We start from the raw sequence: 26,596 nt of genomic DNA, 5'->3' as shown, positions 1-26,596 counted from the left end.
TCACCTCATCTATGCAGGAGCGGCTCTAGATGAGCTGCCGGCAACTGGTGCCCTAGGCAAAAACGCGCAATCAGTGCACGATTGGTGCCCCCACCTCCAAAGCCTTCAACGGCCATTTATCTTGGCACCCTAGGTGACCTCCTAGTTCGCCTGTATTGACGGGCTTCCACTGCATCTATGGGCAATGTGATTCTGCCTTGAGATGAAGGATGAATGTTCTTTAGGAGGTGGTATTGTTTCTCCTTCACCTCTTCGAGTTACATTTCCTGTGTCACAGCTACCCTCCTATAAAGATCTTGAAACTGTTTCAAGTCATCGGAGGTATACGCGTTCCCCAGTACTATAGTCTCCTGAAGGGAGGTAGATGAATTGTCTAGTGATATTTGAGCGTCATCTTGGTTATCTGAGAGCTGGCCCTCCTCCTCTGACTCTGGTGTGGTGAGGAGAATGTGAGATGAAGAAGATGTGGAAGTTTTTTTGGCAAAGGCACTGGGCCAACCGACGTCTAGGTGGTCCCCAGTAGCCCCATGGTGCCCAGTGTGGTGGGTTGTGTGGAGGTGGATAGTGCCAGTCAGGGAGCCACTGAGGGTGGTACGGGTGCTCCTTGTAATGATAGAATCGTTGGGACATGGTGAGCAATGAAAGTTACCAGGAGAACATGCTCCTCCAGTCGTATTCGGTCACTTCAGAGTGCCCCTGCAAGTACGATGACCTCCTGTAATTTTGGGATGGACACTGTGGATAGGGCACTGGTAGCTGCTCCCTTCATAGAATTGTGGGGGGCTGTCTGCCTGCACTCCCATTTTCTAGCATGTCCCCTCTTACTTTTGACTGCCTCATTGCAGTCAACTTGGGCTGGCTCCCTGTTGTCATTAGCTTCCTCAAGGGGAGGCACAGGAGAAGCTGGTACGGTGGGAGGTGGTGCCAGGGATTTGTGGGGCCATTTAAAGCTGGCTCAGCTTCTTTCACCAGTGCCGTGTGTTGGAGCACTTGCTCTGGTACCGGTGCTTGTCGGTGCTCTCTCTGGTGCTGAGGAGGAGCACACAGGTGCTGTGTTGCGGTTAAGTGCTGGGGCAGTAGCGCTTGCTGTTGCTCTCGGCACTGCAGTGCTGGAGGTTCCTGAAGCATCTCCCCTGTTGATTCTGGGGGCCAAATGGAGTGGCAGTGATCTGACCAGAAAGACCCTCTCTTGCAGATGCCTCTGAGGTGTTGAAGAGGCAGATTTAGGTTTCAGAGGGTCTGCTGATTTCCTCACTGAGAGCTCCACCACCAGCTGTATAGCTCTTTCCAAGATGATCACGTGGAATCTGAGCTCCCAATCATTTCTGGCTCTAGCTGTTGAAGTGCTGTAGCCATCAGAGGCTGGAGGCACATTTTAAATCCCTGAGCACCCAGCATAATGACAGCCATTACCATTCATGGTTGAGGGCTGCAGTGGAGGGGTGTTCTTGTTTAAAAGAATAGCCAACCTGAGGCAAGACTGGCTGCTTGTGTTTATTCAAGCAGTTAATTTGTTTCTTCTTTTCTCTTTCTTCTCCCCCCCCCTTCTTTTTTTTTTTGTGTTGAAGAGTGCGGCTAGCTAGATGAAAGTGGTGCCACTTGATTGCTTTGCTGAGGGAACAGCTTGTACTGTTGCTTTTTTTTAAAAAAAAAAAGTGGCAAGAATATAGCCTAAATAAATGTAGCTGCAGGAGGTCAAAACAGCAGCAGCAGGAGTGAAACCTCCTGTGAGGAGAGAAAGCCTGAGGTGGCAGGATAACTCCATCCGACCAAGGGCGGTAGAAGAGGAATTAAGGGGAGAGGGTCAGGCCGTGCTCAACTGTCAAACTGCCAGTAGCGTGAGATGCTTGCTGCACGTGCATGACCTGACTACTAACTGCTATGAAAAGTCTCCGGTCCTGCAGCTCCAGGGATGACCCATCACCTTACATGGAGCACCTATGGGGACATCACCCAAAGAAGAATCAAGCAATAATTTGGTAGAGGGTGAGCCTGAAACCAGGTCCATGTGTTGAGGGCAGACCTGGGTTTGGATGCGGCAGACTTGGTCAAGCCTGCTTCCCCCCGCCATCCCACCCTGGGGGTGACAGTACAGGCCTATGCTCTTCAGTTCAATTCCTTACAAGAGTTCCATAGACTTCTGGTGGTTTCATCCCCTTTCCTGAGCCCTGAACTGAAGCTAAAGCTCTGCCTGAATGAATACCAGAGCCCTAATTGAACTGTTGATTTCCTTGCCCTACTGGTAAGCCTGGGATATAAACTACAATAGTTCTACCTAATTGCAGGCCAGAGCCCTAACTGTTGCCTATCCTGCCCTGCCTAAGGGCAGGTGAATAGACAACTGCCACTCACCCTGTCACCAACCAGAACCCAGACTGTGAACAGCCTTCCCTTCTTTAGGGTCAGACCCCCTTGTGAATTGTTAATTTCATCCCTCTCCTCTTGTTGGGATTAAAGATGATTCTTGCAGAGCCCCCAACTCACAAAAAGGCCTGGACCCTCTCAGACACAGACATGGATAGACAGCCTTGCTCACCTACCATAACTATGAATTATGTTTAGTGGCAATGAGTGAGAAACAAATCTATTGTTTTCACAAAGATCAAAACTTTGGGTTACAGCTGAGTTTGCACCTGATTTGTGTAGTATTAATGCACCTTTAAACTAGGGATGTTAAAGACTAGTCAACCTGTCGACTATCCCAGTGGTGTGCAACCTTTTTTCATTCGCGACCCCAGCTGGTAGGGTTGCCAGATGGTGTCACCAAAAATACCGGACCCCCTTCCCCTCCCAAAAAAATGCTGGGCCGCCAAAATGCAGTCACAGCCACTTTAATTGCCAGGCCACTCCCCCGCTGCATGTACATCAGGCATCGAGACGGGAAAAGCAGAAAATACCGGCTGGCTGTATCACAGCGCTGCAATCCCCAGGAAGACAGCCACGACTCCCAAGAGGGACACGACCCACAGGTTGTACACTGCTGGACTATCTGATAAGCATTTACTTATTGGATAGTCTATTGGCTAGTCGAATAGTCGATTCCTTCCCCTTTGAGGCAGCAAAGGGGGGGGAGGGGTACTTCAAAGCAGCAGTGCCACACAGCTGAGCCGTGGCTCAGCTGTGCAGCAGTGCTGCCCCTTTAAAATGCTGAAGGGCCATGGAGCCCAGCTCCCCAGCTAACCCCAGGGATCAGCTGTGCGGCAGCTGCCCCTTTGAAACACAACCTCCACACATTTCAAAGGGGCAGCTGTGGAGCCCAGAGGAGTCCCCAGCTGATCCAGGTTCCGCTGAAATGCCACATGGAACCGAGGTCAGCTGGGGAGTCATCTGAGTCCCCTGCTGACCTCGGGCTCCATGGCTTTGAAATGCACAAGAGCCCCCACGGTACATTTCAAAGCAGGCACCCGCCTGCAGCCCAGAATCAGCGGAACTTCCCACTGGCCCTGGGCTGTACGCATAGTTCCGCATTCCTCCTTTGAAATGTACAAGAGCCCCAATGGGGGCTCTTGTACATTTCAAAGGAGGAATGCAGAAGTGCCTATTGACTAATCAAGTAGTCAATTAACCACATTTTAAAATCCCTACTTTAAAATTTCCCAATACTGGGACCCAGGACAATTCTGAAGGTATTACAGGGCCACAATGGAAGCGAGGGATTAGCATTGCATAGCTAAATCCAGACACTCATTTTCCCCAATCCAGTCCTCTCTTTCTTGCTGTAGGGCAGGGAATAGCATAGGCACCATTATATTGGCAGTGTGCCACCTGACTTTTCATCCATGTTGGAACAAAGCTGCCCACAGTCTGGCAAGCCAGTTATAAGGCTATTTTGTGATGTTGGAGCTTTACCAGTGGCAATATGAAGGAAGTTCTCACTCTGACTCAAACATTTGAGGATGGAGAACCAAATGTTGTAATGCTTGGTAACACAATGATTGTTAGAATACACTCTCTCCTGGGGACTACAGTGAGCAGTTAGCAAAACCAGTATTTGAGAATCAGTTTATGGATTGTTGTGTTTTGACATTCTGTGTGTGACTTGCATAGAACAAATGGTCCCTCTTAACAGTATACATCAAAAATTTGACTGAGGCCATCTTTATAAAAATAATTGGGAGGATTGTTAGTGACCTGTAACTGGTTTGTTCTTGTACTTCTTTGAGAAACTTCTTAAGGGGGGAGAAGATGGTCTTCTGTGATGTACTCCTAATCTTGAAATAAGTGACAAACTATAATGTTCAAAATCCATCAGAGCTGCTGAACATAAGAAAGCTTAATGTTTTAATATTCCTAAAGAATTAATAGATTTGCAAGAGTTTAGCTCTATTGACTTCAATGGAAGTTGGACTTCCATAAGGCCAAATTCCAAATTCCAAAATTCATTCCAGTATCAATAGGTAAACATTATTTTAAAATTCCTCAGGTGGTTTTCTTTGTAACAGCCAGAGAGCAAAATTCATCTCAAATTTGTCCCCTCTCTAGGAAAAAATAATATAGCTATTATAGTGATGAGTCATATAGAAATGCTGTAGTAAATGATAAATATGGAATTTTTCTAAACATTTTAATGAAATATGCTTGTGAGCGGATGAGATCTTTATACCAATATTTAGTCCAGAATACATTTTTACAAGCTTCAGTAATAGAAACAGTAAGGCTACATCTACACTGGCAGCTTCTTGCGCAAGAACTCTTTTGTGGAAGAGTTCTTGTACAAAAACTCTTCCAGAAGAGAGTGTCTACACTGCCATGTGCTTTTGCACAAGAGCATCCATAGCAGTGTGGACGCTCTCTTGGGCAAGAAAACTCTGATAGCCATTTTAACCATAGGGGCTTCTTGCACAAGAAATTCATGTTGCCTGTCTATACTGCCCTCTTCTGGAAGAGCTCTTGCGCAAAAGGGCTTATTCCTTGTGGGGAGAGGAATAACTCTTCTGGAAGAAGCCTTGTTTTACAACGCTGTACTGTAAATTTACTTCTGGAAGAATGCTCGTGCAGCGTAGACAGCCGGCAAGTTTTTGCGGAAGAATGGCTGTTCTTGCACAAGAAGCTGCCAGTGTAGATGTAGCCTAAGAGTGACATCATGGTCTCACTCAAGTCAATAATAAAATGGTTTCAATTGCTTTGACAGGGCTACAGTTTCACCCTAGAGTTTTATGTAATCACAGCTTTGTCTGGTACAAGACTTATTCCCTAGAGTACATGTTACTAGCCTTGATTTTGCTTGTTTACTTACCTAACCTTTTTATCAATGCTCAATTGTAAACCAATGAAATATGCGTCTTCCTTGCCATTTTTCAAGATCTAAAACAAAACCAAAAAAAGTCAAATGCTTCCTTTTAATATATAAAAATATTTTATGGAGTGTAACTGCCTGGACAGTACATTACAGGCCCCCCTATGGATTGTTTCACAAAGGACAAAAGTTTTTCCATCCTGCAACAATACTTTTGACTCAAGCTCAAATTGGTACAGCTCATGTGTTTGCTCCACAAGTACCCAGTTCAACCCACAATATGTTGGCCAAGAAGGCCCAACACATTGTTTCCCTTCTAAATTTTTTAATTTAATACCTAGAGAAATTTCTAGTGATGGACATTCTCTTTCCTATAATTTTGATTAAATCCAAGGTAGATCCTTCACCCTCTATTCATTATTGCTATTATGCCAGTTGAGTAAATTTGTTTTTAATGAACATCTACCTTGTAAGCATATTTCTGATTTTATAAAACAGAGACTAGATCATAGGCTACAGGAGAATTTGCCCCAAAATTCCTATCCACTCGTGGTAAAGAAGCTGTTCTTTGTGACTCAGTCAATGCTGCAAATTCTCACTTCTCTCCCAAGATTTTGCCAGCCATTCCATACAATGCTGAGAGATATGGGACAAGCAACCCTTCTTCCCAACCCCACATATACACCAATAAAACCTCTGATTTTATCTGGAGTATTGCATTTAAGGTCTTCCCCTCAAGTGACCTAGCAACTCAGGAATTTCAAGCCAGATCCTGTCCATTTTTAAATCATTGATGGATTACATTTTATTCCATTCTTCTTAGATGGACAAATAAAACATCTAATAATTCTGGTAATTATTATTCTTCAGAGTAATTTGGTTTTTGTTAAAAAGCTGATTTATAGGCATAAGTTGATTTAATTTAAAGTTCAGTGACAGACCCTATCTTAACTAGTTTGCCATCCAAAAGCCTAATTCACTACTACATTAATAATATGTGGAGATATACCTATCTCATAGAACCAGAAGGGACCTTGAGCAGTCATCAAGCCCAGTCCCCTGCCCTCCCAGCAGGACCAAGTACCATCCCTGACACATTTGCCCCAGCTCCCTAAATGGCCCCCTCAAGGATTGAACTCACAACCCTGGGTTCAGCAGGCCAATGCTCAAACCACTGAGCTATCCCTCCCCTTATTGCTGTTTTATGCCAATCAGAAACGTCGCTGATTTTACGGGCATCAAACTGGAATAAAATAGTGAATCAAGCTCTAAGGTGAAATATTCTGTGCCTGTGTTCACTGTGCTTATTGCTGAAGCAAGTCATGGTTTTCTCACATATCTCCATAGCATCTTTCTTTCGCTGTCATCATCTATGACAAGAAGTTCTCCAAAATTCTTCTTGCAAAACTCTCGGCCTTGCTCCATGGGAACACTTTCTGTGCTGAAATAGTATTGCCTGTCTCCTTGTATAATCCATCCATCATCTGTGACTTTATACTCTGTAAGACAAATCATGAGGACATATGTATTGTATCTAACATACAAGTTACACTCATTCCAATTTTTTAAAATACATTAGGAGGGCTGCAACCCCTGCTTACTATGCTCACCAACCAATCCCCTCTCTCTGGCAGCTTTCATGGCCAGAGAGCAGGAGAGCTACACTCCCCAACCCCACTCTCTGTGAGAGCAGGGTGTCTGGCCGGAGGAGAGAGAGCAGGAGTGGGCTGGGGGTGCAGGGTCTCGGTGGAGGGAGTGAAAGAAGAGGCTTGGGGTGTGGGGTGTCGGCTTGGGCCGTTGGTTTGTACAGAGCTGCTCCCTATAGAACTGTGCTCCTTTGGGAAAAGTAAGGTTACTGAGCATCCTTAGATGCACTGAGCATGGTCAGTAGCTCTATTGAAAGGGAACAGAACTCTACAAACCACCAGCTTGCAGCAATGGAAGAGTGGCACTATGTGAGGAGGGGCAGTAGCCAATAGGACTATGGGGGAAGAGGTCAGACAGGAGGGAAGGTGGCCAGGAGTACGGGGTGGGGGCAGGAGCTAGTGGGGCCCTAAAATGACCCCTCATGGGGGAGTGATGTAAAGACCAGAGGAGCTGCTTGGAGCAGATAGTGAGGCACCCTGTTTGGAGCTATGCATGAGCTGAGGGGGATGATGCTGATGACATTACTCTGGTGTCCCGCAGGAAAAACATTTTGAGAGAGAGAGAGAGAGAGAGAGAGAGAGAGAGAGAGAGAGAGATTACTAAAAAAGCTCACTGGGAACGGGAGACTCCGTTGGTTCAGGTTTTACTGTTGCTCCTGTAAAATAAAACAACATGTAACTTATCTCATAGCCCATGTTCTTCCACTGACACATTTAGTTTACAGTAGTGAGGGATTTAGCGCAAAAGATACAAGGCATTTCTGAAACATAATTAACAAAATTAAGTAAAATAAAAGTCTTACATAGTACTCAAAATGTATACAGTAAAATTTAAAGAAAACATTCCTGCCCCAAAGCACTAATCTCAGTTATCACGGAATCACAGACTAGTAGGACTGGAAGGGACCTCGAGAAGTCATCGAGTCTACTCTCCTGCCCTCATGGCAGGACCAAGTACTGTCTAGACCATCCCTGATAGACATTCAGTTTAGAAAAGAGGAGACTAAAGGGGGATATGATAGAGGTATATAAAATCATGAGTGGTGTGGAGAGGGCGAATAAAGAAAAGTTATTTATTAATTCCCATAATAGAAGAACTAGAGGACACCAAATGAAATTAATGGGTAGCAGGTTTAAAATTAATTAAAGAAAGTTCTTTTTTCACACAGCGTGTAGCCAAGCTGTGGAACTCCTTGCCAGAGGAGGCTGTGAAGGCTAGGACTATAACAGAGTTTAAAGAGAAGCTAGATAATTTCATGGAGGTTAGGTCCATAAAAGGCTATTAGCCAGGGGATAGAAATGGTGTCCCTGTCCTCTGTTTGTCAGAGGCTGGAGAAGGATGGCAGGAGACAAATCGCTTGATCATTGTCTTCGGTCCACCCTCTCTGGGGCACCTGGTGCTGGCCACTGTCAGCAGACAGGCTACTGGGCTAAATGGACCTTTGCTCTGACCCAGTACAGCCATTCTTATGTTCTTATTTATCTAACCTACTCTTAAATATCTCCGGAGATGGACATTGCACAACCTCTCTGGACAATTTATTCCAGTGTTTGACTACCCTGACAGTTAGAAACTTTTTCCTAATGTCCAACCTAAACCTCCCTTGCTGCAGTTTAAGCCCATTGCTTCTTGTTCTATCCTCAGAGGCCAAGATGAACTAGTTTTCTCCCTCCTCCTTATGACACCCTTTTAGATATCTGAAAACGGCTATCATGTCCCCCCTCAATCTTCTCTTTTCTAAACTAATCAAACCCAATTCCTTCAGCCTTCCTTCAGAAGTCATGTTCTCTAGACCTTTAATCATTCTTGTTGCTCTTCTCTGGACCCTCTCCAATTTCTCCACATCTTTCTTGAAATGCGGTGCCCAGAACTGGACACAATACTCCAACTGAAGCCTAACCAGCGCAGAGTAGAGCGGAAGAATGACTTCTCGTGTCTTGCTCACAACACACCTGTTAATGCATCCCAGAATCATGTTTGCTTTTTTGCAACAGCATCAAACTGCTGACTCATATTCAGCTTGTGGTCCATTATAACCCCTAGATCTCTTTCTGCCATACTCCTTCCTAGACAGTCACTTCCCATTCTGTATGTGTGAAACTGATTGTTCCTTCCTAAGTGGAGCACTTTGCATTTGTCTTTATTAAACTTCATCCTGTTTACCTCAGACCATTTCTCCAATTTGTCCAGGCCATTTTGAATTATGACCCTATCCTCCAGAGCAGTCGCAACCCCTCCCAGCTTGGTATCATCTGCAAACTTAATACGCATACTTTCTATGCCAATATCTAAATCGTTGATGAAGATATTGAACAGAGCTGTTCCCAAAACAGACCTCTGCGGAACCCCACTAGTTATACCTTTCCAGCAGGATTGTGAACCATTAATAACTACTCTCTGAGTACGGTTATCCAGCCAGTTATGTACCCACCTTATAGTAGCCCCATCTAAGTTGTATTTGCCTAGTTTATTGATAAGAATATCATGTGAGACCCATCAAATGCCTTACTAAAGACTAGGTATATTCTTTATAACATAATGTAAGTTACCTTTTAAATGTGTCAGCATTAAATTATAACTGTTTTGAAATGCCTGGGGCATAGCAGATAGTTATCCTGCTCTAGAAAGACTTCTAGGCCTTCTGAACCTGCTTTTTATATTGATTTTATATAAAAATTAGTATTTGTAGTGACAGACAAGAGGAAAGCTAGATACAATCTGTCAACAGGTATTACTTGGTTTAACTTTTTTCAGATAGTTTTTTTCTTTGAAAAATGGCCTTTTCTCTCAAATAATTTTTGTAAAAGAAAATTGGTAACTTTTTCTAATATTTTTCATAAAATCTTTTATTTTTAATAGAAATGCATTAAACAATGATTTTTGTATTTATTGAACTGAGTTTACAGAAAATGAGATGTGCTAACCATTTAGATAAGGCTTCAGATAAAACTTTCATTAGAAAAATATTGCAAAAATAAGCTTTACCATTTCAAATCCTTTAAAATGAAAATAATTTAATTTTTTTTTTCTCAATTTATGTTCATGAACAATACCTGCTAGAAAAAAAGCCTATCACAATATATTGTCGCAGAGTTTACCATTTCCTGATTATATTTCAGTAGCATAAATGACAGGCCACAAATCCTCTTTGAGCTTTGTTTGTCAGAGCATGGATTTCCCAGGAGCTGAGACTGCATAAAATGACTTTCCATTACATGTGATGTCTCCCTATGTCATCTGTTTTTTAGTAATTTTCCTTGTTGAAAAAATAGACTCTCAAAAGTGTTAACCTTTTGGTGAAATTTCCTATTGAATTTTCCAGAAATTTCTTTACCCAACAGAAGTGGATCTTTCTAGTCTAAATTTGCTCTCATTCATCAGAAATATGCCCTTCACTTTATGGTCTCCCTAAATAAGAGACTGTGATGAGGCAATTGCTGGAACAGTCATTGAAATCCTTGAAGTTAGCTATGTATGCTGCTTTTAGAATGTGCCGTTTTCTTGATTTGGAGTTTTGGACTGGATGCCAAAAAAAAAAAAAAAAAAAAGCAACCCACCTCCCCTCCCCAGAATTCCTTAATAAAAGTGCCCTTGTGCCAGCCAGTCAAAATTTTAAGTTCAACACATTCAGAGCACATTTGTTCAGGTCCTCCTAATTCTGGATATGTTTGCCTGTTACCATAACTTTAAAGCTACTGACCTGTTTTTCTTCAAACTTCATTTGTTTTGAAGATTTCTGAGAGACCTAAAAATCAAACCATGTTTGAAGGAAATTGGTTCAGTAGCTGAAATAGAAAAATTCTACTGCATATGCAGAAAAACCCTACTGCTTATGTACAAAATTCTCAATTTTAATTTGATTTTCTTCAGTTTGGCCTAAACCTTTGATCTCATAATAGATATGTGCAAAATAACCACAATTTATAAAATCTGGCTTTTAACACACACACGCAGGAAAAGACCAGTTTTTCATGTTTTAAAAACTCAAAAAGGATTGAATTAATCTGAAGAGGGGGAAAAATCCTTTTCAATACACTAAAATTAAACCTCAGAAAATATAAATGTAAAAAACTTGGAGAAAAGAAAGAAAAAATGAAAAGGGAAAATTTGAATGGAATTTTAAACTGAATTTTAAAGTTATCAGTGTCTCTTAGAATAAAATGAATGTAATTCAAAAATCACATTCCCTTCTTTAAGATATGAAAAAAAGCAAGGCAAACCCACTGATGTACTATCAGGACACCCGTTAGACATTCTAAGTCTTTCAATTTAATGAAGACAGCTGTATTAATACCCTCACTCTGTTCTCATTTTACTTCTTTCATGTAACATTCTAAAGGGTAGCTATTTATTTAAAATAATAAAAATACTTTCTTATGTTTGTTTATTGTTCTTATTTAAAAGACGTAATTGTACCTTTTTTTATTTCACAAATCCAGTCGTATACATAGTCACAATGCCTGTCATTCCATAACATGCTGGAATCTCCACTGACTTCTGTACAAAGTTCCATTCCTTGATAATTATTTGGTTCTCCATAGGCCCAGTTTGTATATATTACCTATAGTGGAAATAGAATTGTATTACAGGTTGAACCCCTCTAGTCCGGCACTCTCTCGTCCAGCAACATTCATGGCCTAGCATGATTTTAGTTACCCAGATGGCCACCTATCATGGGGGTGGCCAAGTTTCCTGTGGTCCCATATATTTTTTATAGCCACTACTCCTGACTCAATGTTCTATGTTATTTACCCCTAAACGTCTTCTAAAAATCGAGTAAGTAGTAGAAGTGTTGGTAATGCTGCTAGACAATATTGATTTCCTGTGTTTCGGCAAATTCTCTTGTTCAGCACCGGTCAGGTCCAAAGGATGCTGGACTAGAGAGGTTCAACCTGTACTATTTTCTTCATAGAAGGAGATAGTAACTGTATGCTGTAGAGAGACCCCAGTTTGATTTCCAGGGTCAATCTGGAAAATAAAGCTGATCAGAAAATGGAATTTCTATTCTGTGGGAAATTCTGACATTTCAAAATTTTCATCTCAATTCAGAATTCAAACACAAGTTAAAATTTCTAAATTTCTTGCAGAATGAAAACTCCAAAAAAAAGATTGAGACACATCAAAATATTTTTCCTTTGATAAGTTAAAAAGTTTTGTTTTATAATGTGTAAATATTATAATAATTTAAATAAAATTGTGAAAATAATATTTAATTTAATATAAAAGTCAAAATAAAATGAACTGAAACAAAGATGAAACAAAACATTTTGTCATATGGGAACAAAATAAAAAAATCGAAATGATTATTTTTAGAAAGACAAAGTGAGTGAGGCAATATCTTTTATTAGATCAATATCTGTTGGGAAGAGCAAGAGAGAAGCTTAAGGCAGGGGTTCTCAAACTTGTGATACTGTGACCCTCCCTCTCAGTTGCTCATGACCCACCTCTCCATTGCTGCAACCACCCTCTCAGTTGCTCGCGACCTCCCTCTAAGTTGTTTGTGACCACCCTCTAAGTTGCTCAGAACCCCCCGGGGGATCGGGACCCACAGTTTGAGAAACACTGGCTTAAGCGTTTACTCAGAGCTCTTCTTTAGATTCTTTTTCATATTTTTTCCATCTAAAATTGCATTGAAATGACATATTCTCATAAAATATTGAGATTTCAACAAAATCACATTTTCCAAATGTAAACTGTTCTGTTGATTTTTTTACACCACTTCCACTGGAAAGTACCATAGCCAAATTCAGTACATTTACTTCAATTTTACACCCTCGCTTCAATAGACTTACTACTTGTACACCAGTGTATGACCAATTGGCTACAGATCTCTGAAGATCAAGTTCTGGAAAAGGGAAAATTTTAAAAACCTAAGCTTTTTTCTCCTATGTTTTATTTGTTTTAATTTTTACAAAACAAAAGCAGAAATGGGCAGCTATCCAGGATGCTAAGGTGCTACAGACAACTATACTAACTTCACCAAGTCTTCATCGCCAAAAACAAGCAAATGAGAGCAATTTCTCTTTCTGTTTATATAGACTACCCTTTTGCTCATATTAGTCACTTTTATTCTACTTTTATATTTTAATCACTTTTTTAAAAGACTGCTGTACACAAAAACTGGTTATCAGTCTCACACATTGCAGTTTACTAGGAGTTCAGGAATATGACTGAGAATAAAATTACAAACAAAAAAAAAGCATGAAGATTAGAGTCAGGAAAACAAATTGTGGAAAAATTAAATAACTCACTGAAGAACCATCACTCCAAGTAAATCCATCATCAGGATTCAAATAATATAAACCTAGCCAGAATTTCTGCTGATAGTATCCATTGTTCCTAAATCACAAGATATATAAACAGATTAAAAATAAACAAGACACACACATTTTTATATGAAATAAGTTTCAGAATTGCACATCACATCAAGTAGTTTCATAAACTTTATGTGCAAATATTTCTAAAATCTGTTGGAAACATATCTGAACATTGTCATCAGATAATTTAAAATTTATTTATAGCTGTGTAAACGTGGTAGACTCTGGCCTTCAGAAGAAGGGATTGAACCTGTCATTGAATTTGCGACCAGAGTTAAATCCAAGTGCTTCAACTGCATGAGCTAAAAGTCAACTGACTCTCAACTATGACCAGAGGGAAAGTGAGTTACAGCTGCTAGGAGTATCTGTAGACTGGTAGTTAGCATTGAAATGACATGGAAATTCAGAGTCACATTTCTGTATAGCAAAAGTCCCAAATGCTGAATTGCCACTGGCCCAGTGGAAAACCCTCACACTCAACCATAATTTATCTTCATGACAAAGTTCCACCGGTTTAACTTCAGGTGTGATATTCCTGGGATTTGAGCTGCAGCAAGAAATTGTACGAAAGGTACAAAGAGGATAATAGTCAAGAACAAAATGTGGGTGGTTGGGGCTAGACAGTAGGTATTTGGACAGATTAACAAAGGTATTAAGATATGTAATGATGCACATATGCACTTACTGTGATTTTCAAAATTGCCTACATGAGCTAGATTTTCAATAGAAGCATCTAACATTCTTAGGCACTTTTGAAAATCCTATTGGATGTCTACCTGCATTTATAGGCACCTAAATCCTTTTAAAAAATGATCCCATGGTCTGGGACTTGCTTAGTCAAACTGTTAATGTTGACAACTGCTTAGTTGGGGAAATGTTGCTGGTTTTTTTTTTTTTTTTTTTTTTTAAATTTTGACTTTCTCCCCACCCCATGCTGGAAAAGGGCCAAATCAATGAAGAATTTTAACCTTACTGAGACTGGAGAACCCCTCTGATGGTCAATGGTCCTGAATGGATGTAGCTGGCCCTTCTGTTTAGGACCTTTGTCAGGTACATAACAAATGAGATCAAGACTACAATAAAATCCACACATCCAGGGCATGGGCTCACCCTTCCAACTCACAGCTGTCCACACTCCATTGGGTTTTCTTTAAATGAAGATGGGGATAAGGTGAGACATCCAAAACCATATTTTTCTCCTTAAGCATGAGAGTTTACATATGTAATACTTCTATTCTCATATACCAGAAGAGATCCTGTTTGTATATCAGTATTTATACATTAAATATATTGTTGCGATTTTATTACCATTTATTAGTTGCAAAGGAATCAACTTGCATACAAACTGTCCTGCCAAATAAGGGCAGAAATACAGCAGAAGAAAATGGGATTTTTTTTAAATTGGTTAAAAAATGAAGGATTTTTTTCATGTAGAACTATTGAAAACCTCAAAGTTGTTTACTGCTGGATAGATTATATATAGTCATCATTTATGAAGATAACAGTGGTAAAACAGTGTCTTAACAATGGGAAGCTAAAATGGTCTTTGAAATCACCTCAGGAAGTTGTACATATTTTTGCACGTGGGAAAGTAAGGTAAGAAGAAGACTGAATAAATATCCTATCTACATTCACAACGTGTTCTAAAGTCTGCTGACATGATTTATAAGACTCTGACTTCAATGGCCTTTGAATCAGATCCAAACCTCTAACCTACTCATACAAAATTTGTGATAGGCATGCTGATTTAAAAAGTTACATTTGATAATATTGATAATATATTCCTTATTTTATACAGTATAAGTTCCTTAAAAGAGACCACTTAATTGCATTCACATTCACTGCACAGGAACAAAGCTGCTGGAAATGGTTTCAGCTTCCTGGTTAATTAGAGACAGGGAAAAATAAAAACCCTGACCAGTTTTCAGTGACCATTTTCCTGCTCTTTCACAAATTTTTGTATGTTAGACCCAACAGGGCTGCTGACAATTGTGTGGGGTGGGGGAGAGACAGAGAAAAGGGAGGGAGTGGCAAAGGGAACAGTTTCCTCATGATTGAAAAGGTGATTTAAAAAGGGCCCATTGCTTTCAGCAGCAGCGGCAGGAGGAGAAGACCCTGGCTCTTTAAATTGCTACTGGACCCCATGCAGCACATACTGGGCAGCACTGAAGGTGCAGGAGGCTTACCCACAGCCCTGCCCCTTCCTCCCAAAGCCCCACTCCCATGGGCCTGGCAAAATTTGTTCTCAGTTTGGTACCAAATTACTTCTGTAGCAAATGTATACATTTCCAAATAATATGCAGATAAAAGTATACCAAAATATTAAAATTTAGAATTCCTGATTGTCAATATTATAATTCTAAAATAATTTAAATTGAATGACAAATATTGTACCAACATATGAATATTTAATTGATACCAGCTATTTCAGGAAGGATCAAAAGGCATTCTTCTCTTATTTAATAGATAAAGTGACAAAATAACTACAATGTAGGTAGATACTCACGCTATGGAACGCCATATAACATATTGTTCTTCTTTGCCATTAATAGTGGCCAAATCTCCTCCTATAGCTCTACAAAATTCTTGAGATTCCAACCAAGATCTCTTTCGGTCTCTTGAAAAAGGCTAATGAGATTATATTTTACAATCAGAGATATGCTGTATGTATCACAGAATCAAAAAAACATAAGCCATTTCCTTATGGTATGATGTCAATCTAATGTTAAAAATCAGACTGCATAACATTTAATATGTGTTGTACAGGTCACTGAATACCTTGTATCAGGATCTGTTTCACTTTAGATCAAGTTTACACTGAGGGAGAAAATCAACTTAAGACACATAACTCCTGCTATGAGAATAGCATAGCTAGAGTGGAGTAAAATTTCTGCAGTGTCTCCACTGAGGATGTCGACAGGAGAAACTCTCCCATTGACTTCCCTTACTCCTCATGACCCCATGGAGTACTGGGTTCAATGGTGGTGCTGTCATCGGTCAATTTAGTCAGTCTTTACTAGATCCATTAAATTGAACCCTGGAGGATTGATTTCCAGAGCGTCAATCCCTGGGTAAGCATAGGCAAGGATTTACATGCAGACATTTGAGTCATGGTTAGAGGATAGCATTGGTGAGACCAACCTTTATAATAATGCAAATAATGAAGAAAAATAGTTTCAAACCTAATAGGGGCTAGAGATAGGGGAGACGAACAGTCAGGTTTGAACCATGGAAGTGAGAGTAGAGCAACTGTGAGCCCCTCTCACCTATTATTGTATATTACTAAATAGTTGCTCTTTTCACAGTGTCTGCACTGCAGTGATGAGTGAAGTGACCTCTATTTATAGCTTGTAAATCTTGTCTACAAAACACTCAGAGCACCTTTCAGGGTGGAGAGAAAGTGCTGATATGTCTAATCTGCATGCAAGTCATTCTTGTTTCAGTTCTTCTTTGCACTTACGTGTTTCAAACATGTACAGAGTCCACATTAATTGAGAATCATTCGCTAAACTTACTTTGAAGCAGAAACTAATACGACTGTTTGAATCCCAACCTTCTGGGCACGTGGGGGCAGGAGTTGTTGTTGGAATGGGTGGAGGTGTCACACCCTGAGCCCATTGTTTGCAAAGAAATTTTGCCTTTTCCTCACATTTCACAACATCCCATAATCCACCAGCAATTCCAGTCCTCATAGCAACGCAACCTGACTTTCTTCCTTTATACATATATAAAAAAAAAAAAAAATTTTGTGTCATCAAGAACTTTATGAACTTTGAGCTCTGTCTTTATGTAAACGAGTCCTTCATCAAAGGTTATGCAGTGAATCGGAGGTATATAGCACATATCATCCTGTTTCATTTAATGGCTGGCCCTAGTAGCTTCACAACCTTCTTTTCTCTCACAACTAGTTTTCCTCTGAATTCAAGTGGGAGAGCCCTGCATTTTTGGTGCTATGTTCTCAGTTTTAACTGATCCCAGTTTTGATCACTTTTGATGACTGCAGTGTCTAGACCTTTGTGGCCCACATGCCTTGTATAATTTATGAAAAAAAGGCATTCTTGATTGCAAACAGGGCTTTTTTGAAAGAGAGCATCCAGATTTTGTCTGGGTGCCCTCTTTCTAAAACACAGATCGCTTTTTCGAAAAAGTTGTGCCTGTCTAGACAATCTCTTTCGAAAGAAAGATTTTTTCAAAAAAGCTTCTTTCAAAAGAAGTGTGTAGACTAGATGTACCCACTTCCAGTAAGGGTCCCATACCTTCCTTGACCACACTCTTATTGCTATCATCGCTTGTTAGCTGCAATTCCAGTTGTGCTTTGGCCTTCCTGATTACACCCCTCCATGCTTGAGATAGATTTATACACACACACACACACACACACACACACACTCCAAGTTTCCACTTCTTGTAAGCTTCCTTTTTGTGTTTACGATCACCAAGGATTTCCCCGGTAAGCCTATCTGGTTGTCTACCATATTTGCTTTTCTTACTGTGCATTGGGACAGTTTGTTCCTGTGCCTTCCATAAGGCTTCTTTAAAATGCTGCCAGCTCTCCTGGACTCCTTTCCCCTTCATGTTAGCATCCCAGGGGATCCTGCCCATCAGTTCTCTGAGGGAGTGAAAGTGTGCCCTTCTGAAGTTCATAGTGTGTATTTTGCAGCTCTCCTTTTTTCAGGATCCTGAAATCAACCAATCTCATGATCACTGCTTCCCAGATTGCCACCCACATCTACTTCCCCTACTAATTCCTCCCTATTTGTGAGCAATAGCATATGTACAAGGAAGTTGTACCCAGCATTCTCCAAAAACTTCCGTGTACTGCTGTATTGGTCTCCCAACAGATGTTAGGATGAATAAAGTCCCTCATTAAAACCAGGGCCTGTGATCTGAAAGTTTCTGTTAGTTGTCTGAAGAAAGCCTCATCTACCTCATCCACCTGATCCGGTGGTCTATAGAGACACCAACCACATCACCTCAGTTGCTCCTGCCTCTAAACTTAACCCAAAGACTCTCAACAGGCTTTTCTCCCTGTATATACTGGAGCTCTAAACAATCATACTGCTCTCTTAGGGTACATCTAAGACTACAAACCTCTTTCAAAAAAGCCTCTTTTGAAAGAGATCATCTAGACTTTCAAAAAAGTGATCTGCTTTTTTGAAAGAGAACATCCAGACAATCTGGATACTCTCTTTCGAGAAAGCCCTATTTGTGTACAATAATACCTTTTTTTGTTATTCCAATCAAATCATAGTTCTTTGACTGTGTCAGGACTTCTAATTCTTCCTGCTGGTTTCCCAGGCTTCTTGCATTCATGTACAGACACCTTAAATAACTAGCTGATTTCCCTGCATTCTGTGTATGGATCAGGAGTCCTCCTCTGTGGCACTTTCCTCCTTGTGTTTCTTCCTGGTATCCCACTTCCCCACTTATCTCAGGGCTTAGGTCACCATCCTCCAATGAACCAAATTTAAAGCCCTCCTCACTAGGTTTGCAAGCCTGCCTGCGAAAATGCTCTTCCCTCTCTTCATGTTCATAAGGCAATATCCTTATTATGATGCGGTCAATTATACCACAAGACCTCACCCTCACCCATACACTCTATTTCCCAGCTAGCATTCTGTTTAAGCCACCATGTACTCCATATCATTCTAGCCCCCCTATAAACAACTCAGTCTTTCCCATAACACGGGCAAATACAATTTCTATTTGCACCTTTTCCACCGTAACTAGCAAGCTAACATAAAGGAGGCATACAGATCACTTACACCATTCCCATCTAAGTAGCAAAAACAAATTCCGACAATTAAACCCTTTACCAAAGAAGCATCTGAGAACCGCCAACTGCTGTCCCATCCAGTAAAAGATATAGAAGTTTTGTTAAGGAAATTAATTACTCTCCAGCCCATACTGTAATACTGCATATACCTGGCATTTCTGAATTCCAGTGCGTGAATAAAACTGCTTCACCATTGGTCCACTTGAAAGTTCCCTTTTCCTCTATATTTGAAAGACCGATCCAAAAATATTTTTCAGGCCTCAGCCCTGTCAGACTAGTTAGATAAGCTAGTTCATATCTGCAAGAAAAGACGACAATAGTGAAATCAGTGTTAATCCAATATTTGTACATAGTATGTCATTATTACTGAAGAGTCATTCAATGTGTGGTTTAAACATACTTATTTGTACAAAACATCAAAATAAAGTGGAATTATTCACTTCTGAATTTATAGTTTCTCTCACCCCTTTCTTTCTGTAAAGAAAATTACATGCAGGAGCACTGAATTTGTGGGAACAAGAGAAACGAAAGAGGGCACCTCATGTGATCTTGGTGGAATATAATCTTAATTCTTGAGAACGCACAGTAGGTCTATATTTTAAACAATCTGGTCCTATATGCAAGACAGTTTGGTGTTAAAAGAACCACAAGTATCTAATGCAGATTTAGGCTATATCTAGACTACATTCCTCTTTCGAAAGAGGGATATAAATTAGACATATTGAAATTGCAAATGAAGCCGGGATTTGAATTTCCCACACTTGATTTGCATAATTGCATCACAGCATTTGTTCAAAAAATGCTATTTCGAAAGTGAAACCGCAGTCTAGACGTGGTTCTTTCGAAAAGAAATGCCTTTTTCAAAAGATCCTGTAAACCTCGTTCAAATCTCAGCTTCATTTGCAATTGCAATATGTCTAATTTACATCCCTCTTTCGAAAGAGGAATATATAGTTCAGACATACACTAAGAATCTGCCATACTACAGTGAGATATAAACAAAAGTAATTGCGTTTAAGGTGGATTGGTAGAAACTAAAATTCATTATTTCAGCTAACCATCATGAAAATCAAATCTATTAATTAAGAACCATTAATCTATTAACCAATCTATGAATTAAGCATCAAATCCATTAATTAACATCTATAAGTCATCACGGCCTGATGAAATGCATCCTAGAATACAAAAGGAGAAGATAGAGGAGGTATCTGAACCTTTAGCTATCATCTTTGAAAAATCATCGAAGTTGCAAGAGATTCCAGAAGACTAGAAAAGGGCAAATATAGTGCCCATCTATAAAAAGGGAAATAAGAACAACCCAGGAAACTACAGACCAGTTAGTTTAACTTTTGCGTCAGGAAAGATAATGAAGCAGGTAATTAAGGAATTCATCTGCAAACTTCTGGAAGAAAATAAAGTGATAGGTAACAGCCAGAATGGATTTGTAAAGAACAAATCATGTCAAATCAATTTGATAGCTTTCTTTGATAGGATAACAAATTTTGTGGATAAGAGAGAAGCGTTGGATGTGGTATACCTAGATTTAGTAAGGCATTTGATATGTTCTCACATGAACTTCTTATCAATCAACTAGGCAAATACAACTTAGATAGGGCTACTATAAGGTGGGTGCATAACTGGCTGGATAATAACTACTCTCTAAGAACGGTTAATGGTTCATAGTCATGCTGGAAAGGCATATCAAGTGCAGTTCTGCAGGGGTCTGTTTTGGGACCAGTTCTGTTCAATATCTTCAGCAACGATTTAGATTATGACATAGAGAGTTCGCTTATTATGTTTGTAGATGATACCAAGCTGGGAGGGGTTGCAACTGCTCTGGAGGATAGTGTCATAATTCAAAATGATCTAGACAAACTGGAGAAATCATCTGTGGTAAACAGGATGAAATTTAATAAGGACAAATGGAAAGTACTCCATTTAGGAAGGAACACTCCATTTCATACATACAGAATGGGAAGTGACTGTGTAGGAAGGAGTACTGCTGAAAGTGATTTAGGAGTCATAGTGGAACACAAGCTAACTATGAGTCAACAGTGTGACTTAACAGAAGTGTTGTCAGTAAGACACGAGAAGTCATTCTTTTACTGTACTTTGTGCTGATTAGGCCTCAGTTGGAGTATTGTGTCTAGTTCTGGGCTCCACATTTCAAGAAAGATGTGGAGAAATTGGAGAGGGCCCAGAGGAGAGCAACAAAAATGATTAAAGATCTAGAAAACATGAGCTATGAGGCAAGGCTGAAGGAATTGGATTAGTTTAATTTGGAAAAGAGATGACTCAGAGGGGACATGATAGTGGTTTTCAAGTATCTAAAAAGGTATCATAGGGAGGAGGCGGCAAAATTGTTCTACTTGTTCTCTGATGATAGGATAAGAAGCAATGGGCTTAAACTGCAGCAAGGGAGGTTTAGTTTGGACATTAGGAAAAACTTCCTAACTATTAGGGTGGTTAAACACTGGAATAAATTGCCTAGAGAGGTTGTGGTATCTCCATCTCTGGAGATATTTAAGAGCAGATTAGACAGACACCTGCCAGGGAAGAGCTAGGCCATGCTTGGTCCGGGCAGGGGACTGGACTTCATGATCTCTCAAGGACCCTTCCAGTTCTTGTATTCTATAATTTTGTCCACGTATAAATGTAGGGCTTTAGGGCTGGGAAGATGTAGAAATAAAAGTCAACTACACTTAAAAGACAACAATACTTAGAAGGCTCATTGAAAATACAGTAGAGATGGTAGTTTTGCAAAGTCAAAGCATCTAAAAACATTTTGCATATGTTGTTATTATTCCAAGACCAGATTACTTTGCTGTTCATTATTTGTATTAAAGTTCTACCAGCAATGTGTAATTCACTTGTACACACATAAGAAAACACAAGCTATGCCATCTAGAATTTGTATACAGTCCTGGTAACACAACAGAAACAAATATGAGAAATTCTAAAGGGCCCACTGACTAAATATAACTAGGTTCTGACTTCCCACACTCTACCCTCCCTGTGTTCCTCCAACATGTAATACTGGATATTGTGCATCTCCTCATGTAAAATACATTGTGTTTGGTTCAACTGCAAGGGACTTTCAGATAGAAATGAACTTTTTGGTTAGCTTGCTCATGTTTTAGGATCCTCTTTATGGGACAAGGGCCAATTTGACATCAAACAAACATACATAATTATTTTGAATTCATGGTCATGGATGGCCTAAGTGGTAAAGAAAATGATTCTACAGGAATGAATTGAGGTCAGTGTGGCAGTGCCACACACAACAGCCTAAACAGAATTTGCAGGTTTTTCCCCCAGAGCTTGATCCTCAAATCAGCTCCAGGAAAATAATGATTACTTTATCATTACTGGGCTTGATACTCATGTGGCATATGCTTTCCCTCATTTTCACTAGGAGCCAGCCAAGAACCTGAGCAGATGCTGATAGTGCTGTGGGACCTGGGGCAGGATGGTTGTCAATGTAGCATGGAGATCAGCTGGCTCAGATCATATGATGGAGCTATGAGACAAGTTTTAATGAATTCATGCAATTAAACGGATGGGAAAGTCAGTCACCAAATGGCCCACTACAGAGGAGCAGGTGCTGTGATAAATAGTGTCATTGGCAATCTGTCAACTGGCATCTTCAACAAGCTTCAATTGCCTCCAACCTATTCCAGTCATCAGTGGGCTAAATGGTTATCCATATCCATGCGGCGGCTTTAACTTGATAGTTTCTGGTGAGGTGATCGCATTCTAACGACCTCATAAAAGTATATGGTTGGACATGCATTAACACGGGGTCTGGCAGGGTCATGGGACACCACCTGGGTGGACAAAGTAAGGAGGATATGAACAGGGTGGTGGTCATATTCATTGGAGACATAAGAGGGTTGGCAATTTCACAATGTAGGGCACCTAAATTATTCAAGGAGGATGGCGTTTGTGATGCAGATTTGTTCTGAATTATATAAAAGGGGACCATAGGGGATATTTGGGAATCTGTGGGGACTTGTGGGGAGGCAGTCAACCTAATTGCTGGCACAGCCTTGTGATGGATGTCCAATGCAGGTACTCCATAGGGAAGGTATACAGTGACCTGACAAATGGCTTGGGAAAAGGCTTAAAAAGGAGATGTTCACTAAGGCTATGTCTAGACTGCAAGCCTCTTTCGAAAGAGAGCGTCTAGACTGCACGCGGAACTTTCGAAAAAGCAAGCCGCTTTTTTGAAAGAAAGCAGCGAGTGAGTCTGGATGCTCTTTCTAAAAAGCCCTGTTTGCTTTCAAGAATGCCTTTTTTCAAAAGAGAACTTTTGAAAAAAGGCGTTCTTCCTCGTGGAATTAGGTTTACCGCCGTCGAAAGAAAAGCCGTGTTCTTTCGATTTAATTTCGAAAGAACGCGGGTGCAGTCTAGACACAGGTGAAGTTTTTTCGAAAAAAGGCTACTTTTTTCGAAAAAAACCCTGAGTCTGGACACAGCCTAAGGGATTTGAACAGAGGGAGAGAGAGTGGAGCTCCTATGACTGCTATGGAAAGGAGCCCACCGACCTTTCTTAGAAAGCACCTTAACTGTGCTACAAGAATGGGGTAGACAGTAAGGTCCCAGCAATGTGTTGTCTGGAGGACCTGGATGAGAAAAGAGGGAGAGTGCCCAGTGTAATTAATGAATTGACATGGGATTACCTGTGGAGTAAGGATGAGGGCCTGAAATTTAAGCCATAGGCCTGGTATGAGGCCTAGGTAACAGTGGTCAAGACTTTCCTAATATAAAGCAAAGCTAGTGAGCAAGAGGCAGAGACTGCTCAGAATTTGGCACAAGCAGGGCTGGTATTGCAGATACACTCATACCTAATTGGTACTATGCTCAGGCCATAAGCACATTCCAGAGGGATGGTAACAGAACACCTCGTTAAGAAACATCTTGGAATCAATACACACTCCTCAGATAACAGGGACATACTGACCCAACTTCAGGACAAGGCCTAAAATGACAGCATGATGGATAGAAATGTTCTGATTGAACTACCGTGTACATAGTAAGGTAATGTCAGAGCAACCTGAAATGCTAAAACTGATGTGTAATTTGTTTGCACACATGTATAAAAATGCCCCTGAAGGGAGTTGATTTTTCTAGACTATGGGGCAATGGAAAATCTTGCCCTTGACTGAGCTGGTCCACTATCAGTGTGTACATATACATAGTGGTTGTTGCATAAAAGTCTCCGCCCGAACTATTACTTGATTTTACACATGGATTTTCTGGAAATACACTAAACTGAAAGGTCCTGCCAACACATGATTTAGAGACTGACAAAAACCTCCTGCTGACTGCATTGTTAGGGGGATGAAGGGGAGGAGGGAGCAGTTGTCTTCTAAATCACTTAATTACTGATAATTTGTGAATGATTATCTGAAGCTTTGTAATAGAGTTGCATTGCCTTTTAAACTCTGAAATTCATTGTACTCTTTGTTAAACCTTACAACTCTGATCCTTTTTGTAACTTTCATCCACTCTGCTTGTAACTTGCTCTAAATTGCATTCTCCCCTGAGATATGAATGTGTGAGTGGAGACTATTGTGTGTTTGGGATTAGAAACTGCACGGCTGAGCACATGGAGTCAGATGATGAGTCATCAAACCAATTAAGGACATGCTGGTGCTCTGCTGGATCAAGGGAAGTCTGGGCATGCTCTCTGGGGACAAATGTGAAAGAGTCAGAGGGGTGGTACAAAGACAATAAAAGGAGAAAGCATATGGCAGAAATTCTCTAAGAAGTTCCTCTTCCAGTTTCTTTCCTGAACAACACCCCAGCCACAATCAGCAGAGACCCTCCAGAATCTACATGCTTGGCACCTTCTACAACCCATTGGCCTGTGTATGTGTGTGAGTGTCTGAGGACAGGAATGAATGTGTGTGAATGAATGAAGGTGTGTGAGAGAGATAACTGGTTCCCTTTTAGTCTAAGCCTTTAGTGGCAGCCATATAGCGCATATAGCGGAGTGTTAATTCCTCAATCAATAAATTCATACTAGTGTAACCCTGGGTGGTCTCCAGTGGGAATTTTTTGGGTAACAGTGGTTTGGTAGAGTCTGTGGACAACTATTACTATACTTCATTTGACAATAAACCTGGCCAAATACCTAAGGATGTTAAATTGTGGTTATCTGGCTAATCACGTAGTCAATACAATTGTGTAGTCGAGGCTCATGCCAGCTCCGGGAGCCACCCACACTACATCTCTGCATTTTAAAAGTAGTAAGAGCCACTAGGCTCTTACTACATTTAAAATGCAGCAACACAGCATCCCTGACCAGCGCAAGCTAGGACTGCCCGGTCCTGGCTCACACTGAGTCCAGCAGCCAGGGGCTGCTGCCAGAGCAGCCCTTGTACACAGCCAGCCTCGGCAACTGAACAGGTGCTGCTTCCTGAGCAGCCTCTTTCTGTGCCAAGCCTCAGCCCACTACAGGCAGAGGCTGCTTCGCAGCAGCCTTCACTAACCCTTCCTCCACTGCCTCTGATATAGATGGGGAGCAACCTGCTCCCCCCACACACTTGTTGCCTCTCATATACCCTCCAGATATCTCCAATCATCTGATTTTGTAGTCTTTGGGGGTTCTCTTGGTGTCTGCTCGACCAGCAGAAAAGCCAATGTGACCTTTTTGAAAGTCAGCTCTGTTCCAGAAAAAGTAACTACGTAAAAATAGCACCTTCTCATTTGCCAGATCTGCTTCCTATATGGCATTCAAAGCCTTAGCAATTCATTTAAGAACAAAAATAGTTTTTTCCAGCTTTTTTTACTTCTGTAAACTCTACAGAACCAACACAACTCAGGGAGATCAAATGCAATTGTTTTTTGTTCATCAGCAACTGAATTGTTTAAGAAATACTAATCTCACATACCTGTGCAACTGCACTGATAGGAATAGGGTTGCACTGGTGTAAATGAGGGACTAATTTGTTTTGAAGGCCCTTTACAATTGTGAAATCAAATTTCATAGCACCCATCTTTATAGTGGGCTGACCCACACCTTTGGATTTGGGCACCTACTCACCTACACACATATTTTGAGAGGTTCTAATATTTCGTTCTAATTTTGTACGTCAAACCCAACTCTGACATTGTTCAACATCAGGCATTTTATTTTTATGGTTTAGACTATTTTAGGATTTTGAGCCTTGTAAGATCCTATAAAGTCTGCAGAAGAGCAGCCTTTTCCATACCTGTTTTCAACAGTAGCTAGGTAAGCCTGGTTCTCTAAACAGGTTTGATTTGCTTCAGAAAAGGATGCAAATATACTTGAAATCATGTAACAATGAAAGCCGTATCTCTTCCAGCCCTGTGAAAATAAATATTATGCAATTACACAAACTTGCTGGAAAAGTGAGATGTATACTCTGTATTAAAAATCATTTAGAACATAAAGTTACTGGTAAACCATGAGACAGCTAAAAACAGTCAGAATAAAGGGGTCAGAATGTGAACAACAAGCAGATGGAAAATAAGTTATCAAAATATTTTCTTGAAATAAGTAGAACATGGGAGTGTTTATTCAGCAGTCAGATGCTGACTTGATTTTTCTGATAAGGACATCTCTTTTGTAAATGACATTAAAGAAATCTT

The 26,596-nt window shown here is 40.6% G+C and overlaps 1 protein-coding gene across 2 annotated transcripts in view; it reads right to left on the bottom strand.

Annotated features, from left to right (window-relative positions):
* LOC102444982 (macrophage mannose receptor 1-like) overlaps positions 1 to 26,596 on the bottom strand; it is a 107,478-nt gene that overhangs the window by 42,135 nt on the left and 38,747 nt on the right. For both annotated transcript variants that reach the window (XM_006119498.4, XM_006119499.4), the window contains 9 exons: positions 26,197 to 26,312; positions 19,126 to 19,274; positions 16,716 to 16,915; positions 15,707 to 15,828; positions 13,135 to 13,222; positions 11,300 to 11,444; positions 7,497 to 7,538; positions 6,572 to 6,735; positions 5,237 to 5,304 (listed from right to left, as the gene is read on the bottom strand). In XM_006119498.4, coding sequence (XP_006119560.2) covers positions 5,237 to 5,304; positions 6,572 to 6,735; positions 7,497 to 7,538; positions 11,300 to 11,444; positions 13,135 to 13,222; positions 15,707 to 15,828; positions 16,716 to 16,915; positions 19,126 to 19,274; positions 26,197 to 26,312 — 1,094 coding nt within the window. The remainder of the gene's footprint in view (positions 1 to 5,236; positions 5,305 to 6,571; positions 6,736 to 7,496; positions 7,539 to 11,299; positions 11,445 to 13,134; positions 13,223 to 15,706; positions 15,829 to 16,715; positions 16,916 to 19,125; positions 19,275 to 26,196; positions 26,313 to 26,596) is intronic.

This window comes from Pelodiscus sinensis, chromosome 2, assembly GCF_049634645.1.
Source record: "Pelodiscus sinensis isolate JC-2024 chromosome 2, ASM4963464v1, whole genome shotgun sequence".
Lineage (NCBI taxonomy): Eukaryota > Metazoa > Chordata > Testudines > Trionychidae > Pelodiscus > Pelodiscus sinensis.
Note: the sequence above shows the minus strand (reverse complement) of the source record. Positions and strands in the feature narration are given on the sequence as shown.